This window comes from Phocoena sinus, chromosome 5, assembly GCF_008692025.1.
Source record: "Phocoena sinus isolate mPhoSin1 chromosome 5, mPhoSin1.pri, whole genome shotgun sequence".
NCBI classification, from domain to species: Eukaryota; Metazoa; Chordata; class Mammalia; order Artiodactyla; family Phocoenidae; genus Phocoena; species Phocoena sinus.
The window spans coordinates 99,173,321-99,199,447 of NC_045767.1; the positions used below are offsets into that span (position 1 = coordinate 99,173,321).

The 26,127-nt window shown below is 35.9% G+C and overlaps 1 protein-coding gene across 3 annotated transcripts in view; it reads right to left on the bottom strand.

Annotated features, from left to right (window-relative positions):
* Window positions 1-1,574: 1,574 nt before the first annotated feature.
* LIN54 (lin-54 DREAM MuvB core complex component) overlaps window positions 1,575-26,127 on the bottom strand; it is a 77,668-nt gene continuing 53,115 nt past the window's right edge. For all 3 annotated transcript variants that reach the window (XM_032632548.1, XM_032632547.1, XM_032632549.1), the window contains 9 exons: window positions 21,429-21,645; window positions 16,425-16,498; window positions 15,860-16,057; window positions 14,361-14,452; window positions 13,473-13,544; window positions 12,359-12,461; window positions 12,062-12,199; window positions 8,363-8,566; window positions 1,575-5,603 (listed from right to left, as the gene is read on the bottom strand). In XM_032632548.1, the coding sequence (XP_032488439.1) occupies window positions 8,375-8,566; window positions 12,062-12,199; window positions 12,359-12,461; window positions 13,473-13,544; window positions 14,361-14,452; window positions 15,860-16,057; window positions 16,425-16,498; window positions 21,429-21,645 (1,086 nt within the window). In that variant the 3' untranslated portion in view covers window positions 1,575-5,603; window positions 8,363-8,374. The remainder of the gene's footprint in view (window positions 5,604-8,362; window positions 8,567-12,061; window positions 12,200-12,358; window positions 12,462-13,472; window positions 13,545-14,360; window positions 14,453-15,859; window positions 16,058-16,424; window positions 16,499-21,428; window positions 21,646-26,127) is intronic.

The window sequence follows — 26,127 nt, forward strand, 5'->3', positions numbered from 1 at the left end:
AAAGGTTAGTTAAATGTAGAATTGCCATGTGACCCAGCAGTTCTACCAATGGGCATACACCCAAGAGAAATGTACAAATTTCATAGCAGCATTATAATAGCTAAAAAATGTCCAACTGATGAATGGGTAAATAAAAAATGTGTTGTACCCATACAGTGGGTCACATGGTAAGTGTATGTTTTACTTTATAACACACTGCCTGAACTGTTTTTTTTTGCAAAGTGATGTACCACCATGCAGTACTTCAACCAGTTATGTATGAAAAGTTCTAGTTCTTCTGCTTCCTCCCTAGCTCTTGGTATTGTCAGGGTTTTGTTTTGAATTAGCCATTCTAATGGGTGTGCAGTGATATGTCACTGTGGCTTTCAGTTCCATTTTTCTAATGACTAATGATGCTGAACATCTTTTCATAGGCTTATGTGCCATTCAGTCTTAGGTGAAATGTCTGTTCAAGTCTCTTCCCCATATTTTAAGGAAGGTTGGTTGTTTTCTTATTGAATGTTAGTTATATATTCTGGATACAAGTGCATTAATCAAATGAGTCCTGCAAATACCTTCTCCCAGTCTGTGGCTTTTTATTTTTACTGAGGTGTAGTTGATGTACAGTATTAGTTTCAGGTGTACAACATAGTGGTTCACAATTTTTAAAGGTTATAATGTGGCTTTTACTTTTTCAGTGTTTTGAAGAACAGACATTAATTTTGATAAGTCTAATTTATTGACTTTTTTCTTTTAGGGATCATACTTCTTAGTTTCGTCTAAACCAAGGTCACAGATTTTTCTTCCTATGTTTTCTTGTAGATATTTTGCAGTTTTAGGTTTTGCATTTAGGTTATGAACTATTTTCAGTTGATTTTGGTGTGTGGTATAAGTTCATATTTTCACATATTGATGGTATCCCAGCACCATTTGTTAAAGGGCTATCCTTTTCCAGTGAATTATCTTTGATCCCTTGTCAAAAATTGACCACATAAATATGAATCTATTTCTGGGCTCTCTATTCTGTTCCCTTGATCCATGGATCTTTCATCAATACCACGTTATCTTGATTAGCCTTATATAAGTCTTGAAGTCAGGTAGGAATCCTCAAACTTTGTTCTTTTTTTTTTTTTTTTTTTTTTTTTTTGCGGTACCCAGGCCTCTCACTTTTGTGGCCTCTCCCATTGCGGAGCACAGGCTCCGGACGCGCAGGCTCAGCGGCCATGGCTCACGGGCCCAGCTGCTCTGCAGCATGTGGGATCTTCCCGGACCGGGGCACGAACCCGTGTCCCCTGCATCGGCAGGCGGACTCTCAACCACTGCGCCACCAGGGAAGCCCAAACTTTGTTCTTTCTAAAAAAATGTTTGGCTATTCTAGTACCTTTCCATATAAATTTTTTTTTTTTTTTTTTTTTTTTTTTTTTCTCCATATAAATTTTATAATCAGCTTGTTTTTACAAAAATTCCTGCTGGGATTTTGACTGGAGTTACATTGAATCTATAGATTAATTTGGGGAGAACTGATATCTTAATAACATTTAATGTTCCAATCCATGAATATGATAATATGTATATATTTTGAAGGTCGTCTTTGATTTTTTTAAATCAATGTTTTTCTACATTTCACATACAGATCCTATACATATTTTTGTACATTTCATGTTTTGTGGTGCTACTATAAATGCTAATTTTAGAATTTCAGTTTCTAAGTGTTCATTGCTACTACATAGAAATACACTTTTGCATACTAATGTTGCTAAACCCACTTATTAGTTCTGGTACCTTTTTATTAAGATCCTTTGACTTTCCTATATAGGCAATCACATCACACCATCCACAAATAGATACTGTCATATTTATTCATTCCCAATCTATAATTTTTGTTTAAAAAAAAATTTATTGTACAGTGACCTCAGACACAACGTTTTAGAGGAGGGTTTTGTTCCCAATCTTAGGGGGAAGCATTCAGTCTTCACTATTCATATGATGTTAGCTGTAGGCTTTTTTGGTTGAGGATCCCTTCTATTCCTAATTTGCTGAAGAGTTTTTTTTTTTTTTTTTAATCATAAATGGGTGTCGAATTTTGTCAGAGGATTTTCTGCACCTTTTTGGAAAAAAAACTTTTTGAGATATAATTTACATACCACAGTATTCACCCTTTTAAAGCATATAATCTAGTAGTACTTGGTATATTCAAAAGGTGGTTTTCTGCAATTTTTGAGATGGTCATGTAGTTTTTGTTTTGTATGCTGACACACTGAACTACATGGATTTCTTTGAATGTTGGGTCAACTTTTTATTTCTGGGATAAACCCAACCTAGTCATGATTTTTTTTTTTTTACATATTGCCAGATTTCATTTACTAATATACTAAACTACAGAGTTACATTAAAGTCTGTGGCTTTAAACATTACCCTGCATATACCCTATGGCTTTTGAATAAACTAAACATGCCTTAAATGCTTTCATAAGACAATTTTTAAACAAAATTTTAATTAAAGCCTTTATATCTTAACATCTTATAAAATCACTTGGATTATAAAAAGCTCACATTTGGTCTATAGGTAAGGACAAAATGTGCATTAAAGAAGCCCTAACAAGGAAAAAAAAGTCCTAAGTTATTTACATAATGAAAAATAACTACAATAGTCAAGGCTTTCTAGCTGGTTGGCTTCCCTCTCCTTCGGGCTGCTGCTCCAGAATTCCTTTATAAAACACATAAGGGATGCAATACGATCACAGGGCTGGAGGTCCTGTTTTGAAGCTGCATTTACATAAGAAGCATTCACTTTCTTAGTTATTTGTGTTATAAAACAATAAAAATAGAAAACTTTTCTAAAGGTGTTTTTATTCACATTTTACATAAGACTGAGAAAATGTCAGTTGTCCATATCAAAGAATGGGGAAGCCAAAACAGTAGTCTCTCCCACAAGGTGACTGCTCCGCTTCTTTTTTTTACCTGTAACATTAAGTTTCTGTCTCCCATAATAGTCCAGAGGTAAGACCTACAGGTTGCTTTTAGTTCTTGAGAGAAAAGGAAATTAAGAAAGGTGCTCATCATAAGAACATCAAACAGTAAGAGAAAAGTTTCTGCCCTTAAAAGAAACAGTGGAAAAAAGACAAGACATATTCTCATTTCAAAGCAATTTATACTTAATAACTGGGCAAAATGATAAGATTTATTTTTTAGTTGTGTGCTTTCAGAAGTAATGTCAAATTTACTTAATATCAGATATTTAAAAAGGTTTCTTGCATCTTAAATGGTTAAAAGTGGTGTTATTAAAGAAAAAATGCAAACCCTTTTTTTACAGAATAGTATAAATGTTTATTTTCTGTATGATTTACTTTGCTGTCCTGTTTTTACAATATAGAAAAGTGTATTCTTTGAATAGCTCTAGTAAATATAAATTTAATCTTTCTACTTTGGGATGTAAATAGAGCTAAAAAATTATATACCCAACCCTCCCCAAATAGTCTTTTAAAATTGTTGAATTAATGTGGATATTAATCTTGTTCAGCAATTTGATGCAAATGCCTAAATACAAAAAGTTGTTTAGTAAGTACTACACAGGAAGGAAAAGTCTTAATACTTTAGATAGCTTCCTGAAAATCAGAAAAACTAGTAGCATTTGATTGCACCTTCAAATTTTTACAAGCAAAACATTCTCAAGCAATGCCATCATACATAATCTACAACTGTAATCCAAATTTCACAAACATTTTATGCACACTGTATATAAATACACATCACAAAGGTGCAATTAGAATTAAACACAGAATATATACAGAATGAACAAAGTTTAGGTTTAGACAAAAAAGGTACTGTAATCTTTTGAAAAATAACTTGATTAGATATTATTTTATCCTCTTACACTAGTTTACATTTTTACAAATTTTAATTAAACATACTAGATTGAGGTGCTAAGAATGTTTGCACTATCTACATTTAAAGTTACTGCACTATAATTTTATAAATCCAAAGTTTAAAAGGAAGATGCTTAATGAATAACGGAATCTTTTTTGGATTACTTAATTTCTATTGCCTATATCTTGCATGTTCATATGAACATATATACACACTTAATACATACAACTATAGATTCCTTGTAGGAAATGTAATAATCATATACTACTAATTACTGAGGATTAAGGTACCTAGCAAAATGCCTGAATTCCAACATGGTTTTTTCTCATCATAAAATCCAGAGTCCTATTATAACAGGCTCTTAAATTCATAAAGCTTTTGAATTCTGAATTACTGAAAATGATTTAGGTTATCTTAGTAATTATATGAAAACACTCATACCTTTAGCTAACCAAATCACTGGCTAAAAATAATGCCATAATAAGCTTCCCTTATAAAAAGAAATCCCACTACAATTTTGAAAGCTTTGTTAGGAGGCCCCTTTCAGTAAATCAAGTAAGAGTCATAGATTGGTTTGAAACATCTTAGTTCAAAAGTCTAGAAAAAGAACTGTTTGTATAGATGAAAACTCCTTCTCTAAATTCATCTCTTAGAGCTTCAATATTCTTTATTTCTCCATCCAAGCCAAATTTGTTAACTGGTAATTATGTAAGGTTCTATTTTATCACTACATAATCATAATGTTTACTTCTATTCATATGCACCGCTCATTTTAATAGTACCCCTTAATCACTGACAGTTTATTATTTCAAATACATACCGCCTCCTTGAAAGAAAATGGAAACATCCCAGAGCATTTCTTAGTCACTTCTTATTATAGAAACAAATTGTCTGCCCTTTGAGAATTATTTTCTGTCTGTTAACACTTTATATGTTTTTAAAAAAAACAAAATAACTTTTTAAAAGTGTGCCCTACAGAGTACTTCCCCTTCTGACAATTCCCAAAGTGACAACAGGATATATTCCAGAATCCACCCTAAAATGTTGATTTTTCTTAAAAAGATAGTGCTTTTCTAAACACAAAATGTCATTTGAATATGTTTCATAAGACTTCGTTTATGTAGACATAATATCTGCTTATTCTAGATCTAGTACCAAAGAATGACCGGGTAATACCAGTGCTTCTTTGGCTTTTTCTACTGGAACAAAGTCATACAACGCCATACATTATAAATTATATAATAGTAATTTATAAATGTTCTTTGTCAATAGAATCAGAAGGACAGAACATCTAGTTCTTAAGAAACCCAAGCAAATTAAAAATCCATATAATACAATAAAGAAAAATTCAATTTAGAAGGGGCATAAGCAGATTTAACTAAGATTTAAAATGTAATTTCCTCGTTTAAAATTTCTCCTCTTTCAATATTATAATTTCAGGTCTCACAAGACTGAATTAACAATACAATAATTGTTAAACTATCTTCCAGAAAATCAAGTGTCCCTGCACCTTCAATTTTCTGTACAGTTCGATTTATCAGTCTTTTGTGCAAGAGTTAGCAATTCATGGCACAAGGGTCACTTTTTGCTTTTCCTGCAGAGTTGATGACGCTCATCAAACATCGCCCGAATTCCTCAAGTATCATCCGTTCAGCTGCTGCCTTTGATTTCCCCTTCTTGTCTGCCTGCTCTGCCTGGGCAAGAAGGCAATTACACGTGGCTTCAGCTACTTCCTTAGTGACAAACGTAAATGGCAATCTGAAATGATTTTTAAGAAAGAGAGAGATGATGATGGTGTTGAATAACAGCAAGAGTGGCTGACATTCTTTCACCTAGAAATCTCTGTCGACATTTTCACGATTCAGCAAGCACACTGAACATCACAGTATGTGCGATGAACAAAAGCACATCCCAGAGAGTTTTTAAAAAGTTAGACCTGGGCTTCCCTGGTGGTGCAGCAGTTAAGAATCCGCCTGCCAAGGCAGGGGACACGGGTTCGTGCCCCGGTCCGGGAAGATTCCACATGCCGTGGAGCGGCTAGGCCCATGAGCCATGGCCGCTGAGCCTGCGCGTCTGGAGCCTGTGCTCCGCAACGGGAGAGGCCACAACAGTGAGAGGCCCGTGTACCGCAAAAAAAATAAAATAAAATAAAAAAATAAGAAAATTATATATAACGTTTTACGTAAAATACATATAACCTAGACAAAGTTACCTGGTTAACTGAAACGTAACTCTACATGTTAACTGGATACTGCTATAACAAAAGTCCTCCTGATTCATGTATATAAGCTCTGAGTGCAGTTTTTGTTTTATTTACTGTTGTTTCTGCATTGCCTACAACAGTGCCTGACACAGAGACACCCCATGAATATTTGCTGAATGAATGAATAATATTGGAAATTGAAAGCACTATCTCCTGGACAACATGGAAAATAAAGCACTTTCCCATAGTCCCATATAATGTTTGTAAAAAAAAAAAAGCACACCAAAATTTTGCATTATTCCATGATATCAAAAACGAAACAACAGGGACACCAGATGCTGTTCTGTACATGGAGTTTCATTCATAAAGACCTGAACTATTGAGTATTAAAGCAGAGGAATCCATCCCGAGGCTAGCTATATGTAGCCAAGTTGTAGAGCCTAAGAAACAAAACCGGGTAACCTAATCTAACCAGTAACTCAACAATCTGTAAGTAAGCAGTCACTGATAGAAGGAAACTGCAAAACAAAATGAATGAAGTCTGGGACTTCCCTGGTGGCACAGTGGGTTAAGAATCTGCCTGCCAATGCAGGGGACAAGGGTTCGATCCCTGGTCGGGAAGATCCCACATGCCGCGGAGCAGCCTAAGCCCAAGAGCCACAACTACTGAGCCCACGTGCCTAGAGCCCGTGCTCTGCAACAAAGAGAAGCCACCACCATGAGAAGCCCGCGACGCAACAAAGAGTAGCCCCCGCTCTCCGCAACTGGAGAAAGCCTGTACGCAGCAACAAAGACCCAACGCAGCCAAAAATAAATAAATAAATTTTAAAACAAGAACAACAACAAAATGAATGAAGTCTGAACTTAAGGCCCACTATGACAAGATAGGGTGACAGGATTTAGGCTGCTATACATTTGTATAGAAATCTTTAAAATATAAAAAGCATTTTAAATTAGAAATATAATATTAAAATATTACAATAAAGTTAATATTACAATAATATTGAAAAAGTAATTAATAGTGTATAACAGTAGCACTCATTATATAGTATTTGGAAACTATAGGAAAGAAAATGGAAAAAAAAATCAAATTTTTGCCACTCAAAGGCAAAATCTTGTTAATATGCTAGTAGGACTTCTTTAATACAGTTTTTTTATACTTAGTTTTGATAACAGTGCATAATTTTGTGTTCTTTCACACTTCATAATAACAGATATCTTCCCAAGTTGAAAAATTAATTGTAAATATTTTAGTGTAGCAATATCTTTAATCTCCTCATAGAGATTAGACCTAATAACCTAAGGTTTACTGAAAGCGGATGACCAGAAAGGACCCTTTGTGATACCCCTCATTAAGGTGTCTGTCCATTTCCACTTCATTCAATCAAGAACTTTTTGCTGATTATACTCATTACAAGAAAGAGTTCTTTAGAACTAATATCTGAAATATTTTGTACAAAAGCCTTACTTTTATAAGTTTTATAAGTTGGATCTTATTTCAACTTCGGCATTTTAAATGAAATACCATTTTCAAGGCTCATTCCATTTAATAATTCCTCAGATTAACCTCTAACAAACTCTCTAATACAAATTCAAGTCAGCATGCTATGTTGCTGCCTATGCCTATAGCATTGCCCTGCCTATGCTTGGCAGGGCAATGGGCCCTGCCAAGCTGTGCTTTACTCCTCAGAGCCACGTGAAAAGGGTGATGTGAAGGATAAGAAAACCGAGGTAAGGCCCAGAGAGGTGAAGCGCTTGGCAAAATCACAAATTACAACAGAGCACAGACAGGATTTAAACTCAGGTCAGCCTGACTGTAAAGCTCCAGCTTTCCTACTCCAGAGCTCAGCAGTCTAGGGAAATAAGGAGGTACAATAACACAGTGTGTGACAGGCTCTCCAACAGGGTGGGGAAAGTGCCACATGGGCACGGGAAGGTAAGAAGATAAGAATCTGAAAAAATGTGAATAACAACACAACCAGTAAGAGGTATAAAAATTTTGGTTTTCTTCAAGGTTTGTCAAATTATTCAAATTTTTGTCAAATTATTCAATTTCCCTCCTCTTAGTAGGGAGAAATCCAATTAAATTAAGCACAGTGACCTAATACACTACCGTGCATTTTAGAACTGTACAATATATCTGACAGTGATTTTTCTGTTACTTTTAAATTCCTTTACAAATAATTAAAGATAGAAAATGCAAAAGTCAGGTGTGCAACAACCAAAAGTATGAGCCCAATTTTGCCCCAAAAAAGAAACTTCACCAAAAATGAATATAACATACTATAAAAAGATATTCAAATATTGACTTACTTTTCCTCCTCCGCTAATTCAAAGCTGGTGTTGGCCTAGTAAGCAAGTCCGAAATCTGAGAGGATAACTTAGTCTTTGCTGCTGTTTGTTGCTGTACCCTTACTTCAGCTGCATCTGCCAAGTGCATCAATGTCTTTCTTTCTGGGCTTTCTTCAAAATTCTTACAGCCAATACATTTGCATATTGAGGAACACATTATTTTCGCCTAAAAGATTTACAAAAGAAAAGCTTCCAAATCAAAACCAAAAGACATCACTATAGTAGACTCCACAATCAAGTCAATAGGTGACAGAGTTAGCTAGTCAACTGACATAGATAAAATGGAAACATCTCTTGTGACAAACACCAAAGGGGCCAGCTATGCATGTGCATAGGTCCAGTATTCTTGGCCACTCCGAAAGTGGCTATACTATGTTTGTTTGAGGCCTTCCACGCCAATTTTCCCCCACTATAGATTTTCCTCCTGATATGAATAACAAATGTTCTTTTATTAAAAAATGAGTGATACAATATTCAAAAAAAAGGGTCATCCAGAATCCAGCCACCTCAATCAAATCACCATTAACATGTTGGTGACCTCCCACATATGCAAACACACACACAGTATCATATCAAAGGAATTTCACAGACACTATTTTTATTATGAATACCTCCCCCTCCCTAAATAAATCCCCTGTCCAGAGTCCCCAAACCCTTCAACAGTCCGTATTAAACCAGTGTGTCCTTTCATGTAAAGATATATAAACTATATGTATATTTATGAAAAACACAGGCTTTATGTACATATATTAACTCACCAATACAGAAGTCTTCCTTTTTTTTTGTTTGTTTTACATAATCATATACCCACTTTTCTGCATCTTCCTTTTCTCACACTATACTTCATGAAATCCCTCCCTCCAAGTCATCTGGCATAGGCTGAATTCATCCTGTTTAATGACTGGCTAGTAATCCCTGGTATGGATGTGCCACATTTTATTTGGGCATTCACTTCTCTACTGATGGTCATTTGTTTTGTTTCCAGTTCTTGAGTTCCACAAACAATGCATAAAAACATTTTTTGTATATATTACGCTTTTATTTCTATGAGCTAGGTTTCTAGAATTGGGCTCACTGCTCAAAGGGTACATGTATTTTAATTTTAATAGATGTGGCCAGATTGTTTTTTCAAAAGGCTGTAACACCTCACATCTCATTAGCAATGGATAAAGGAAGCCTTTCCTACATTCCAACAATGTATACTATAGCTCTTTTTAATAAAGTGAGATCTCGTTCTTTAATTTACATTTCCCAGACTCCTAGTAAATTTTAGTATCTTTTGTTGGCTACTTTTTCTTGAGCAAACCCACATCAATTTAAATAAATAAACAAGCCTACTGTCCTTCCTCTCTACAGTAAGATAAATGGATCATATTATGAACACACCTACCCTGCTCCTTTTTTACAATACACTAATAAATTCCATTTACCAAAGGAAAAAAAAAATGGATATACCTTTTGAGTTAACCGGCTTATTTACTAGGAGCCAGTCTGGGATCCAACTGAAGCAATACATAATAAGTATCTAATGGTGAAGAGATAAAATTCCTAACCTCCAGGGGAAGAAGACATACTGATAATGGTAATTTGGATTAAGTTTTAAGAATTATAAGAAAGGTACTAATAATGTCTAATAGGAACTCAGGAGGGAGAAATTACAAATACAAGTCATCCATTTAGCATTGCTAATTCAACTTCTCTTGTGGCCAAAAAAAAAAAAAGAGGGAAGGGGGAAAAGGTCACAAGAAAAATCACAATCACTTAAATAATGTGGACAGTCACTCATTCAATCAACAAGCCCTGAAAGGCGTGTGAAAGGGACATCAATGTCTTATCCAGATGCAGACCAACTGGACCAAAAAAGCCAAGTCAGTTCAAAAGATGAACAACACAAACTGTCAGACAACATCATAAGTAATTCACAGTGAGCCAACTGGCCACTGCCAGTCAGAGTTCACTGTATTCCAAGTTTTTCCATTGCTTGGTCTTTTAGAACAACATATTAGTTATTAGACATTGTTTATGTCCTGAATGTCAAGGATTTTATCAAAATAGATAGAGCAGCTTTCTCTCTTCTAACATATTTCAACTGCCTTTTCTACTTCTATTAGTTCACAGAATTGTCAACCAGTTCAATTATTTAGTTCATGTATGTCTGAATTTCATATGCTTAGCATGTATTGATTGTTCAATGCCATATGCAAGAAAGGCTTTCTTTGCCCTTCTGACCCAGCTTTATAACAGTTTCCATTTTCTCTTTTTTTGTGTGTGGAACTGGTTTTATAGCTTACATGCTTACATATTCATGACAATTTTTGTATGATACGGTCTGTGAACAGAAGCCACCTATCTCATCAGGTGTGCAAACAAGAGTCAGTCTTTCCCAATGTGAATGAAAAACTGGCTTGCTGGACTCTGCGACACTGTTTAAGAGACTTTCAAAAATAATCTTGATTATGTGCAATTTTCACTCCTACTGACTTTAGGACTAACAAAATGTTACTTTACTGTACTTTTTGAGAGGAGTATTTGACCTCTGAAATATGTATATTAAGAATTCACTACAGAGAGAATACAGTACACAAAATCTTTACTACGACACACCTGGTATGGGGGTGGGGCACTGGGCTGCAGGTACGTGCTCCTACACACCTGGTCAAGGGAGAGTGCAGTGCTTGCTGGTATTACTTTACCAGGCCAGGCCTTTGGCCAAAACTAAAATAAGGTTTCCCTCTGCGTATGAAATCTGAACGAATGAAAATATAACAGATGAGAAGAGCCAACTGCCATAGGAATGAGTTTCGGGCGCACCAAGAAACCAATTGTAGTGACCTTGGATTAATCTTGGGTATGACTAGATTGCTTTATTTAAGCTTTGAAAATAAATATAACAAACTATATAGTACTTTGTCTGAAACAAGTGGATCATTTACACGGCATCTATCAAAGCAGAGTTTCAATATACATTTTCCAGAAAAGATGCTGCCTGACCCATAAATAAAAACAGCCAGTTGAGTGGGATGATTAGATGGTAAAATGGATGCAGTCACCTCACAATAGCCAATAACCTCATCCAGCAATTACATATTCCTCCTTACCTATTTTTATGCTCACAAGGCAAACCTTCTAACATAATCTAATTTTCCACAGAGCAGTGTTCTTCAACAGGGCACTACTAGCATTTGGAACAAGATAAGACTATACTCTCAGGACTGCACCCTGAAATGCAGGCTATTATCCGTATATATTTCCGAAAAGTCTGTAGGGGAGAAACTGGGTAGTAATACCCCTCAGTGGAGAACCACTACTACAGAGTGTCCAGTCCACTTTGATGTTGTTGTTATTGAAAATCAACAAACTGGTGCTGTGGTTTGCATACTTTCAGGTACAATGACCACGAAGTTATGAGCTGGTAACCCTGCTAATGAGACCCCAAGCTGTAATGACAAAACAAAGGTACTGTTACTCTGAAGCCCTGCTTGGGAGGCAAGAAGGTAGGTCTTCCTCAAATTAGGGCCCTTGGGCTGACTTTTCAAACTGCAATATTTTCAAACTGCAATTGCAAAGTAATTTCCCAGTTTACAAGTAAATTTTTTTTGTATGCACTTTCTAAAGTTATTTTCAAAAGATGGTTAGATTATTTTTCCCAACCTCAACTCACCTCATAGCATTCACAGTAGTTTTTAAGACATCCTGATCGTTTGCAATTACATCCTTTGCTGTGACGTCGATCTGATTCTCCCTCCTTTCCTTTCCCTATCTTGGGCTTAAAAGCTTCTGGATTTCTGTCAAGGCATGCCTATCAAAACAGATCAAATATCAAGTGATGTTAAATCACAGTAGATTAAACTTAAATTCTGCAAAGGGAATTAATTTTCTTCATAAAATACTTGAGCTCAACAAAAAAACAGGTGAAATTGTAAACTTTTGTCAGTTAAATGAAACAAGAAATAATCACCTTTATTGCTTTTTGCCTTTCATTTTCATGTTCCAAGTTATTATAACAATTAGTACAATTGCAGTTGTTGCAAAATTCACCATTTGCAAAGCAATCACAGTATCTGGAATATAAAAATCATTGTAAGTCATATAAAAAAGTCATTTTTAAGAGAAACAAAACTAGAAATTATCTTATTTAATAGCATTATATATGCAGTAAAGCATTTTAGAAATGTATTCAGAGCCACTGACTTATAGAGTTAACAAGAGGTACTGACAAGGCTCAAAAGTAAAGTCATCAGCTCCTAGAATTTTGGTTTAGAAACTTAGTTCCAGTAGTCACAGCTGTCAACACAAGAGCTATGTGATTTTTATGCACCCCAAAAGTAAGTTATTTCAAAATCACAAAAAGGAAAAACATGGGCTATATTCTATTATATTAGTGGAACCTGCTCACGTGAACTACTGTCATGTTTCTTTGGATTCTAAACGCCCATAAGACCACTGCTTTTTATTTAACTGTTTCATGTCAAATCTCTTCAGTACTAACAAGCAAATTAATCAACAAGTTAAAAAAAAACTACTCAGAGTATCATCTCATTTAAGAGACCAAATATAAAGGTCATAAATAAGATCACATTTATTAGTAAGGACAGAGATCATGTCTGTCTCATGCAGCTGGATCCCTAAGCCCTACTCCAGTGCCTCATTTGTGGTAAAGACTCTAAAATTATTTCCTTCTGAATGAATGAAAGAGTCTTTTTACACCGTCATATGTGTTCATTCACTTGTATGTTTAATTACTTAGACTTATGAAATTGGTCTGTTAAGAACTTTTAGTTAACTCCACTTATTTTTTATTTTTATTTTTTTTGCGGTACACAGGCCTCTTACTGTTGTGGCCTCTCCCGTTGCGGAGCACAGGCTCCAGACACACAGGCTCAGTGGCCATGGCTCACAGGCCCAGCCGCTCCGCGGCATGTGGGATCTTCCCGGACCAGGGCACGAACCCGCGTCCCCTGCATCGGCAGGCGGACTCTCAACCACTGTGCCACCAGGGAAGCCCAACTCCACTTATTTTTAAAAGCATTTTCAGTTATATCAAATGAGGAAACAGCAGCAAAAGGACTTACAATTTCAAACACAGCGATTTTGTACAATTACAAGGCTTTCTGGGCCGACTGGCAGACTCTGATGGCATTATGCTACACAGACACAAACAAAAAGATACACATTTTAATCAATTAAAGGTAACTATTTAAACTGAGAAAAGTCTCTAATCTGTAAATTCCTCCTAAAATAAAGCTTTAACAAATGTACCCATCTCTAATAAAAGTTTATGTTGTTCCATTTACATTAAGTTGAAAAGCAAGTTGTACCATGAAAAGAAAGGTAGAGAGCCAAGATATGGATTTAAAAAAAAAGAAAAGGAAGTTATCAATAGTTTCTGAAGAACATTCCACAAAATATACTTTTTCTTCTAAGAGAACTAAAGTTGAAATCTCCTAAACTCTTTGGGATTCAATTATGAAAGGCAGTAAGTAGAAAAGGGTGTGTGAAGTTGGAATTTAGGAGGGGAGAGGAGAGGTAGACTGGTTCCACGTAATTAACTAAAGCACTGCTTCTCAACCAAAACTGCAAAGGCAGCAATTGACAGATCAAAAAACAAATAAACAAAAGAAAAAGCAAAGACCTAAATAACAATTTAAAAACTAGTTAATATCATCTTTAAAACATATTCAGGAGGAGACAGAGAAAAAGAGAAAAGAGAGAGAAAATAACAAATCACCTGTACGAGAAATGGTGAATCGGAGTAAAAGATAATTTGGGAGTTTTCTGACTATTCCTGCAACTTTTCTGTTTAAAGTATTTCAAAATAAAAAGTACCGCAGAGGCACACTCACATGGCTTGGAGGGGAAAAAAATTAAATACATGTATTTTGAAATATATATGTATATTTGATGTTGCATTTAACCTGATCCAACAACTTAACTTACATATATTCAAATAACTCACTCACCCATTGAACGGAAGCCTTGCTTGGGTCTGGATACCAGGTGTTCCGGTAAAGTTAGAGTTGCTTGCTATAGACACATAGGAAGACTGCTGTAGCTACATATAAAGAAAGGTAATTTCAGACCATATTTACAAAAATGGACAATACTCCTAAATATAATGATCAGTAAGAAGCATAAATTCATCATTAAAATAGGAAAAACAGAACAGAGAATTTCATACAAACATACTCACTACCTCATAGAGCTCTTCTAAAGACTCAAAACTAATACCAGAGGTAAAAACAATGTGGACATTTTAAAGTACTACATGGCATAAATATAAGAAATTCTTTCACAGAGGAATAAGGATATCAGAATTAGGAAATTCCAGATGAATGTCCTGAAAGTACTGTAGTAAAACTTGTATTGGCTAGAAAAATGCAATGTGTCTACTTGTAAATAAAATAAATAAAATGTGATCATTTATCACAAGTTATAGAGAATGAGAAGTTACATACGTAATAATCAAGTTTCTATTTTACACTGATTTCTAAACATAAGAAAAGAGATGCTAATGATAAAAATACTGAACTCTAATTTTTTCAATCAGTAGCCACATAACATACTCCAAAGTACACTTCTTTAAAGTACACAGGTTTCTGTCTCTCTTATAATCTTGAGTAGATCAACTCAACAGCTTAGAATATGGTGCTAATTAATTTGCTTGATTTTTACATGAAAAAGAAAATAACTTCTATCTTCTTCCTAGAAAGCAGCACTCCTAACCCAAGCCAGCCAATTGGATAATATGTGGCTTTGATTCCAAAGATAACCAGATGTCATCTAAAGATGACCAGATCTGGACAGATCACTACCGATATGTCACCTGGAAGTGCGTCTCACAGACTATTTTCCAAGAACAGGTGAGCGGCATTGTATTCATAATGTGAGGAGGAACTTCATTAAAGTCACAGTGCTTTCTAAACTCACTGGGACTCTGCTGATTATTATTATTATTATTTTTTTTTTTTGCGGTACATGGGCCACTCACCGTTGTGGCCTCTCCCGTTGTGGAGAACAGGCTCCGGACATGCAGGCTCAGCGGCCATGGCTCACGGGCCCAGCCGCTCCGCGGCATGTGGGATCTTCCCAGACTGGGGCACGAACCCGCGTCCCCTGCATCGGCAGGCGGACTCTCAACCACTGCGCCACCAGGGAAGCCTGGGACTCTGCTGATTTTAACTCAACATATTTTCTCTTATATCTACATGATCTTGCCCTCCTACCAAACTGTTCTCAGCTCCAAATTGCCTGACTTGTATACTTGACTTGTGCTGTATATTTCTAAATACTAAAGATATATAAAAATAAACTCAGAAGTTTTCATTAACAATTCAAGGTTTTGGAAACAGTCTAAACACTGAGTTAGATGTTTTTGAATAGTTTTAGAATGTGATAATGCTAGACATCTTAGACCCAATTAAACTTTTTGAAATGCGATGACTTAATTTTTTGCCCATACCTGAGTCACATACTGAGCAGGAAGCACCGCATAGCCTACATTCCCTGTTCCTGGAGCCGGTGCCAGCACAGTGCCTGGTGGCAGGTTCGTGAGGTTTGGCTGGATTTGTGGCAGTGGGGTGGCAGGCATGATAAGCCGCTGCTGTGGCTGGCTGGTGGTGACTATTTGGGAAGTTGGATTGATTGGTTTCGGAACAACCTAAAAAGAAAGGAAGTATGTCAATGACCATGAAAATAAATTTCACAGTTTCTCAATTCAGTATAAATCTCTTAAACTTAGGGGATTAAGAGGTCCAAACTACTATGTATAAATAAGCTACAAAGATATACTGTGAAACACAGGGAATATAACCAATATTTTACAGTAGTTATAAATGGAGTATAAACTTTAAAAATTGTGAAACACTATTTTGTACACCTGTAACTTATATAATATTGCCCATCAACTATACTTCAATAAAAATAAATAAATCAATAAATCTCTTAAACGTAAATCTTAACTTTCAATTTTAAAAGTAAATTGTCTGTTTGGGAGAGACTGAGAGAAGAAGTGATGTGATACTCACTTGTTTGACAGTCTGCGCTGAGACAAGTGGCACTGACATCCGCACTGGGGTGGTATTAACGACCACTGGCTTTGCTTTGTAAAAAGGAGGGAGGAGAAGGACAGTTTGTTTACAGAAAATAGTATTTAAAACATTTAAGATACTTAGTTCCCTCAGGATATCCTCATGAGACAGCTTAAAGAATTCCACTGGTTTCCTATTTGGAGGACTCTTTAATCAAGACAGTTACTTTCAAAATCCTTTAACCCATCTAACTAGGGAACTTATATCTAAGGTAGCTATAGTCTATCCACTTTATGAGAGAATGTCTGTCATTTAAGATATTCTACTGAAAATACTTCAATCTGTATTCAGATGCTTTATATATTCACTACTAAATCCAGTGAGATGAAATGATGCATAAATTAAAAACTACCATTCAGGAACTTGGGTAACAATACTGTTCTATACTATTTCTAATTCTGTGTACAATTCATTATTTACAGAGTACTACTACAAGGCAGCATAGCAGCAAGGTTAAGAATATAGTCTCCTTAATTCAACTATACTTCAATAAAAAGTAAACTAAAAAAAAAAAGAATGTAGTCTCCTAAATCATAAGACCCTGGGGGTTCAAATCCCAATTCTGCTGCTTTCTAACTACTTAAATTCTCTTTGCCTGTATCCCCATCTGCAATATAGGGATAGTATCTCCCTTACAGGGTAAGAGAAATAAATATGTTAATTCATGAAAATTTACTACAACAGTGCTCAATAGATAATAAGTGCTCAATAAACGTTAGTTCCCATTACTGTTATTGTTCTTGTTGTTATTACAACCATTACTGCTACATAAATGTCACTGTAGACAGTGTTCCAGGGAAACTATAGTACAAGACACCTGCTCAAAGAGATTACATTCAAGTAGAGCAGATTAGATGAGTACCCAAATAAAATAAACATTATTAAAAAAAAAAAGAGAAAGCACTGTGGGAGAGCAAAGGAGACAGAACATACATCTGACTGGCAGGGGCTGGGAACGGGGAAAGCTGCGTAGAGGACAGTGTCTGAGACAGTCCTGACCAATGGTCAGGCTGCAGAGCGGGCATACAGACTGGAGGAGGGCAGTTCACACAGAGGCAGAGCAAGAGAAGTGGAGGCTTGATGCTGGGCACTTCACAAAGTGCTACGGGACAGACCGGTTTGGCTGGAACCTAGGGTTAAAGTAGGCAAGCACTGGCAAAAAAAAAAAAAGGCAGACTGTGGCTGTTTTGTTGAAGGCCTTGAATGTAAGGGTAGAGATCTGTATATTTAATCTGTATTATTAATTCAGCAGGCAATGAGAAGTTTCTGAGGACTGTGATGTTCGGAAACATCATTGGAATGGCACAAAAAGAAACTGTACGCGGCAGCAGTATGTAAAATAGAACAGAGCTGCAAGAAACAAAGAAAGTTAGAAGAGTACAAAACATGAGAGTCTAATCTGCGGTGATGGCACTGGGAATGGAAAGGAGAGAACAGCTGCAAGAGACAGGGTGGAGGTGAAAGGACGGCAGGAACCATAGGTACAAGGGAAAAACAATTGGTTATCATGGAGCTTTCAAGTGAATGGGAAAATGACAGCTATTAGAATTAAAAATTCAAGGATGAGCTGATCTAAAGGGAAGATGAAACCTGACATGCAGAAATACAGTGATGAAGTTCAGGAAACAGGTTGGTACTAGACCTGTATGTTTGGATCAAAAGAAGTACCATTTCTAATACTGCCTACTGCCACTTCCTCAGTCTAAAGGAGGGATTTAAGAAGACTGAAAGGACATCCCTTTGGGTCTTATTTATGCAAAAGGCCTAGAGCCTGCTATGAAAGAGAGAGGTTGAGATAACGGGATCTAAACTGCTGTGAACACTGAATCAAACAAACTGTTCTGAACAATAAAAGAAAAAGAACAGACTTCCTTGGATAGAAAGACTGTTAATGTTAACAATTTTTTTTTTTTTACTTCTGGTGGGGATGGAAGGGTTGATGGCTGAAGACGAGAAGTTGAGAGCCCTGGAAGAACATTAGAGAGAGGGTACTCAGATCTAAAAGGGAGCAGGCCCTGGCAGCAAGGTGACAAACTAGGGAGAAGTGGGTAGGTGGGAAGGTGGGAGACCTCCAGAAGGAGCGTATGATCAGTGGTGGTGATCGCATATCTCTGAATATACTAAAAACTACTAAACTGTACTGTATTTAACAAGGGTGAATTTTATGGTAGATGAGAACTGTATCTCAATAAAGTTGCTATACTAAAAGAGTGTATGACCATGAATTACAGGAGCAGTGCCATGCCATCTGATACCCGATTTGAAATTGTTTCCTGTTCTGTTTTGATTATAATAACCACTGTAGCAATACTATAAGGAATTAAAAGCCTGAATTCGTGCTTGGGACACCGAAGAGAGGACACCCTATACCACTTTGTTGCTTGACAAGGCAATGACAGTCACTGGTTCACGAGCACACAAGCAGCAATTCTGAGGTAACTGTACAGCTAGAGAAATGCAGGAACTTCCTGGTGGTCTGTGAAATGACAGGGAAGGAGTGTGTGTCCTGCCCTTATTCACATCCCATGGGAGACTTGGATGATTCTCATAAGGATAGGACAGGGAAGTGTCCACACGCACGCACACAGAGCTAGAAAACTGGGGAATTCTGGGTTTACATTAGCTTGGCATACGCATGCTGCATTTTAACTGAAATCTGGGGAATGCAGAAAACAGAAAACGTAGTGGTCAGAAAAAAGAACAGTATAAAATATACATGGGAAGGGGGTCATACTTATATAACTATGTCAATAGTCTGGATTTCTCCTCCTCAACTTTTTTTTTTTAAACTGGGGCATAGTTGCTTCCTCCTCAACTTTTGAGCATGGTCCCACATTACCACTACTGCAGTTTTCATAGATGCTGGCATAATCTTTAATTTTTTTGGTCTTTAATAGCAATTCTGAACAATCCTTTCAGACCAGTCTCCTTTGAAACTTTAGAAACCATACCTGCAAGTGTTTGAGGGTTTTTAATTTCTTAAATTGATTTCCTCCCTAACCAAGATTGTAGATTATATTCTAAAGAGATTAACCAAGCAATCTTCTGTGCCTTTTACTGTGCTACCTGCCATCCAGCCAGTAATTAATACGGTGGAACGTTTGAATACTGGTGTTTGTATGGCTTTGATGGGAAAATGTACAAGATGAGCCCAATTCCCTTTGGTATTTAAGTAAATCCCTCATCGGGAATTAAGCCTTTAGAAAAACACATTAATACATTTTATGAACTACAGCAACTATTCAGTATATCTCTAAAGAAGACTGTAAATTTAACTCGTTATTCCTATGAAATAATATACTTTACATATACCCAGATCTTTTATGGGATAGGAGAGCAAGACAAAAATAGGGAAATATGGGTGGATATGAGGGAAATAGCATGGGTGGCATATGTATATGAGCAGGTGGGAAGAGGGAATATACAGAGAGAGGTGGAGAAGCCAGAGAGACAGAGGGGAGAACAGAGAGGGAAAGTGACGGAAAGCAAAAAAGGAAGCAGCAGGGAAGCAGGAGGGGGGTGAGGGATTGCTAGGAGGCAAAGAGAACAGCGAAGTAGAGAGAAGCAGAAAGACAGACATAAGGTTGGAAAAGAAGGAAATGGTAAATACGCTAGAATTATGAAATGTCCAACCCGCTCCTCCACTCTTCCTGGGTCTTCAGCTTCCTCTTCTACTCATACCAAACGCTTATGCTTGATAATGAGTAAATCAGTGCTAACGTTACGCTGGAAATGGATACTCAGCATATGTGTATACACACAAACATAAAATATAACCAACTATATCTAATGACTGCTTTATATCATTATGATATATAAGAAAATTGGACTTGTAGCACTTAGTAGCACTTGCTAAGTACTGAGAGAATATACACTTGACTTCCTCAGTCAGCAGTACATGCAAATTTCATTTTTCCTCTCATTAAGAACACTGTAATAAAAGATTTCCTTTCAAAATCAGTTTAAAGAGGGAATAGAAAATATAATTACTGTTTTATATAATTATGTCTAATTTTAATAGAATACACACTAAAATACTGTTTCCCTCATGCACCCTCCATTTTCTCCCATCAGTAATTTAAAATCCAAGATTTTTCTTCCACTTTCCCTTAGATGAACTAGCTATCAGCAATAGACAGCTCCAACCCTCTGATCCCTTAATAAAACTGAAGGCGCAAACAAATGGTCTTTAATTCATCTATTTACATCCAGCAAACAATAGATCATTCACTTGCCATGTCATTTTGACATTGACAGAATATGCAGTAGTCTTCCAAGGAAAAAAATTAGGCCCCAAATATAAACTGTCCTCATCCTTTCACAGTTTCAATTTTTTAACAAGTAGATAAATATGGAGAAAGGTTATGTGTTTGAGTCTGTGTATGTATATCAGGTGGCTGGAAGTATTAAACACAAACAAAGTAGGACTACAAACAGGAATACTTTTCAGGAAAAATACCAATGAGTAAAATAAAAACATTTAAACTGATTTTCATTAGCAATTACAGATTCAAAATAAGTAAAGGATGAAAGTTCATACTTATCATTTATACCTTGCCTACTGGTCATTTCAACTGACCCCCAAACCCTGTGTAGTTTAGACGGCTTTGTAGCTTAGAAAATAAGATAAATCATTTGGTTCCATTTAAACTATCCCACTGGCATAATGTAGGCTTTTAAACCAGCAATAAAATGGCTACCCACAAATTGATGACTAAGTATGATTATCTGGTATTACAGCACACTGTGTATCAGTTTCTAGCAGAACAAAATACTATAGTTATATACAACTGGGATTCTATTTCACTGCCTTCTGCAACAGCTGCTGATTCATACTCAGCTGAAACGCCATACTTAATCAGGATTTCAGCAAGAAAAGGACCAATTTATATAATAATGTTCAAAGCATTAATTATTGTTTTTAAAAAAATGGTTACTAACCTTGCTGAAGAGGCTGAGTGTTTGTACTGGGATTCTGACTAACTGGCTGGGTTGAGCTACTGGCTGTTGTGGCAGTAACAAGTCGGACATAATGAAACTTGCTTCCAGGCACTTGAATCTGCTGGACATTGGGAGCAGTTGCCAGAGGAATAATTGTCTTAAATTGTGATGTGCTCACTCCTCCAACAGTGATGGTCTGCACAGCTGATTTCACTGCCTAGTGAACAATACAACATGGCTCTCATTAATCTGTGATTTTATTTTCCTACTTCATTTTTACTCATGACAATTGCTCAAGTAAAAAAGTATGTTCCTGAATTTCATCAAAAGCTGTTGAAAGGAACAACCTGTTCAAAGAGAAATGAATAGTAATAAATACAGGAGTGAAACCAAAATTAATGAGTTCTACCATCCCTAGTAGTTAACTTCCTTGACAGTCCAGGTCAGATGACTTGCTATGAAGAAACTATTACTTAAATTGCAAAAACTCACACAGTTTTGTTAACATCAGTTAAAATTTATAAGAAAAAGGTTATTTTAAAACTTTCAGTATTAAGCCTCATATTCAGAAAGAAAGGACACAGATATTTGGTTTTACTGCTATCCACCAAATTAACTACAGCAAATTTCATTTTCACATGTCCTAAAAGAGGAAGAAACCCCAAAGAAAAGCCCTCATTAAGTCTAGCCAATTCTGAAAGGCTTATAATATTCCACAGATACAAATGTACCCACTAACCTATGGGGAGAAGGCCAAATTCAATCCAAAATTACCACTATTTTGGTTGTCTACGGAAACTAATTTTGGATTCAGATCTAATTCAGATCTGACTCAATAAAATCATTTTAATCATTTTTAATCCTTTCCTTCAGTCCAACAAAGAGCAATGTGACTTCCCAAAAAGCTAAATGAAACATCAAAAGCAGAACAGAACAAAAGCCTTTTAAGATGTCTCCAATTGATGTTTAACCAATGTACGACAGACTGTCATACAAAGCAAAGATCCAGACAGGATTCTCTAATTAGTTCTATGGTATTATTTTATAAATAATTACACCACTACCTATTCTTCAAAAAGCCCTCATGCCAAAAGACAGGTGACATGACTGAGGAAACCTATATTCATTATATGGATGATAATTTATAAAAGAATAATTCTGAAGAATTTGAACATTTTCATAAAAGTACAGGGGAAAAAAGGAAGAATGTCATTAGTTTAGAAACTCTATAGATAATACTAAGTAGATTACTTCAGCATAAAATAATTCATACATTATCAGTAGGCAGAGGCACCACAGAATAGATTTTAAATAAAGATAAGAGATAACAGCTGTGATGGTGAGTTAAATGAAAACATAAAACTTAAGAAAAGGGATAAAATGTGTATATATGGAAGCTACTGAAAAATCAAGCAACCTACGAGTCAGATGCGTACAATGGTACAAGAGACATTGTCCTTGGTCTATCGACTCAAAATGAAAAAAGAATACTATTTTAAGAAACAAGGTAGGGGAAGGGGGGTGGATAAACTAGGAGTTTGGGATTAACAGATACACACTACTATATATAAAATAAACAACAAAGACCTACTGTACAGCACAGAGAACTATATTCAATATCTTATAATAACTTATAATGGAAAAGGATCTGAAAAAGAATATATATATGTATAACTGACTCACTTTGCTGTACACTTGAAACTAACAACATTATAAATCAACTATACTTCAGTTGAAAATTTTCTTTAATAAGAAAAAGAAAAAAATATTTAAAAAAAAGAAACAAGATGCCTCAGACGTAATAGTTAAATTTACTGGGTACCTAACACATACAGAGGACATTGCTTTTGAAAACTCTAAGATTATCTGATTTAAATCTAGCAACCAAATTATGAGCTAGGTACAACATGCCACAAGAACCAGGGCTGGTTTAGTTAAGTTTGCACAGTATACCCTTTTTCCAACTCTACGTTCAACATTTCTTTTTTGTTTGCTTGTTTTTGGCCATGCTGCGCAGCTTGCGGGATCTTAGTTCCCCAACCAGGGATCCAACCCAAGCCACGGCAGTGAAAGAGCAGAGCCCTAACCATTGGACCGCCAGGGAATTCCCTCAACTTTTCTGTATCCTAAACTTCAAGCTACAACTCTTACAAGCTGTAAATAACTGGCTCTTTTAAAGATTCTTTTTCTGATGTGAACCTTTTTTTTTTTAAGTCTTTATTGAATTTGTTACAATATCGCTTCTGTTTTATGTTTTGGTTTTTTGCCTGCCAGGCATGTGGGATATTAGCTCCCTGACCAGGGAGCGAACCCACACTCTTGGCATTGGAAGGCGAAGTCTTAACCACTGGACCGCCAGGGCTTTTTTAGAACAAAACCAGATCTGACTATATTTTTTATCAGTATACATCTATTTACATCTAACATAGTTAATTTACTATTTGGATTTAAATCTACCGTTGTACTGTTTCCTATTTGAACCACCTGTCCTCTTCTGTTCCTTTTTCTCTCCTTTTTTGCCTGCGTTAGTGTCAAATGTTTCATTATTTCATTTCCTCTGTGGTAGTTTGTTATTTATACATTATGTTACTATTCTTATAGTAGTTGCCCTAGAGATTACAATGTTCAATGTAGGAATTAAATTAGTACTTTACACATCACCAAGACAATAAAAGAACCATAGAATGTTAACATCATTTATTCTTGTCCCATCTTTGTGCTACCATTAAGTATTCTTTAATTCTCCATATAGTTTAAACTCTATAAGACATTCATTTAGGGAAATTCACAAATTTACCCTTTCTGTCCTTTCTATACCCTTTCTGTGCTTCCATTTGGGATCATTTTTCTTCTGCCTAAAGAACGCACTTTGGATTTCCTTAAGTGCAGGTCTGCTAATGAGAAATTCTCTACACTTTGGTTCTCAAAAAATGTCTAATCCTTTTTTATAATCTCTCTTTTGCTTGATAAAGTCATCTACTGAATTCTTAATCTCAGTTTTCAGTTTGAAAATATACATCTGATTCCTTTTTATAGTTTCTAATTCTCTGCTGAAGTTCTTCATCTTGTTAAATAAATTTCTGAATATATTAATCTTATTTAAAAAGCAAATCTGATAACTCCACTACCTATACCTCTCCGTTTTGAATAATTTGGTCTGGTTGCCTGATATGCCTAATGATGTTTGACTAAGTGCCAGACTTCGTTTGTGGAAAATTAAGTAAATAACTTGAGGCTTAGAATGATTTCATATTTCTCCAGAAAGCATTCGCTTCGGCTTCTGGCAGGCAGTTAAGAGTAGGGGCAGATTACCCTAAACCAATAACAAACTGAGCTGATTACAAGCTGAGCTTCAATCTTTGGGAGGCCTTGTCCATTTCTGGTTCACTCCTCCCCCAACCAAGACTCCAGTATCTACCAGGCTTCCTCCTCCTTGTTGGCGCCTGAACCCAAAGTTTTGTCTACAAGGTCTATAAGACTGACAGGTCTGCTCAGCTCCCCAACTTTCTGGGACCACTTTCTGCTCATCTTCTCAGTCTCTCAGCCACAACTTACAAATCAGCAAATGCCCTAAGGGGAAGGGTCACACTTAACACCAGGCAACTTCTCTAGGCTTCCCGTGACTTCAGGATGGTGGCCTATAATGTCCTGGCTCCCCTGGTAGGTCTCAGAAACCTTCAAACAAATTTTTAAATTAAATAAAGTAAATTTTTCTTTTTAGTTGTTCTTGGTGGGACAGTTGGTCATCAACAAGCTAGTTCTGTATAGCAAAAACAGAAAATCCAGCTGAGTTTTAATCTAGGTTCCAGCATTTCCCAATTGAGTGACCTTGTGCAAGTAACTTAGCTTCTCTGTGCCTAAGTTTCCTCATTTGAAAATGTTAAAATGGCACCTTTCTCATAGGATTGTTATAAAGATTAAATGAGTTAAATTATATAAGGTGCAAATAATAACTCATCACGTATTATAATGCTCAATAAGTGTGTATCATTATCATTATGCCCATTGTAGATGGAGAAACTGAAGCTTGGAGAGATTTAGTAACTTCCCCAAGTTCACACAGCTAAAAGTAGCAGAGGCTGGATTTGAACCAGAGCCAATTCCAAAGCCCATTTTCTTAAGACACTGTAATGCCTCCTACTGTAGACAGTTAATGAACAGTTACTAAATGACTGAATAAAAGTAAATAGCATTTAGTCCTCAAGAACTCTGTTAAAAACTAAAGTTGCACATCTGGCTCTAAGAAACATGAAAGTATTTTTTTAATCGGTTAGTATACTGGATAGAAGTATAAACAGCATTTTTTTAAACTTTAAAATAATTTTAGATTTCACAAGAAGTTGCAAAACTAATACAATGTTCCCATGTACACTTTCCCCAAAAGAAAAACATCTCACATAACCATAGGACATTATCAAAAACAGTAAATTGACATTTAGTAAAATTATGTAACTATTATGACATTTAGTAACTATTAACTAAACCACACAACAGACCTTATTCAGATTTTACCAGTTTTTATACAGACTTTTTTTTGGATGTACACTAAAGACTGTATAAATTCATGTAACCTACATCACCATCAAGATACAAAATTGTTCCATCACCACAAAGAAACTCTCTTGCACTTCCCTTTATAATTATAACCCTAACTCTTGGCAACCAATGATTACAATGCATTTTTTAACACCTAAAATAC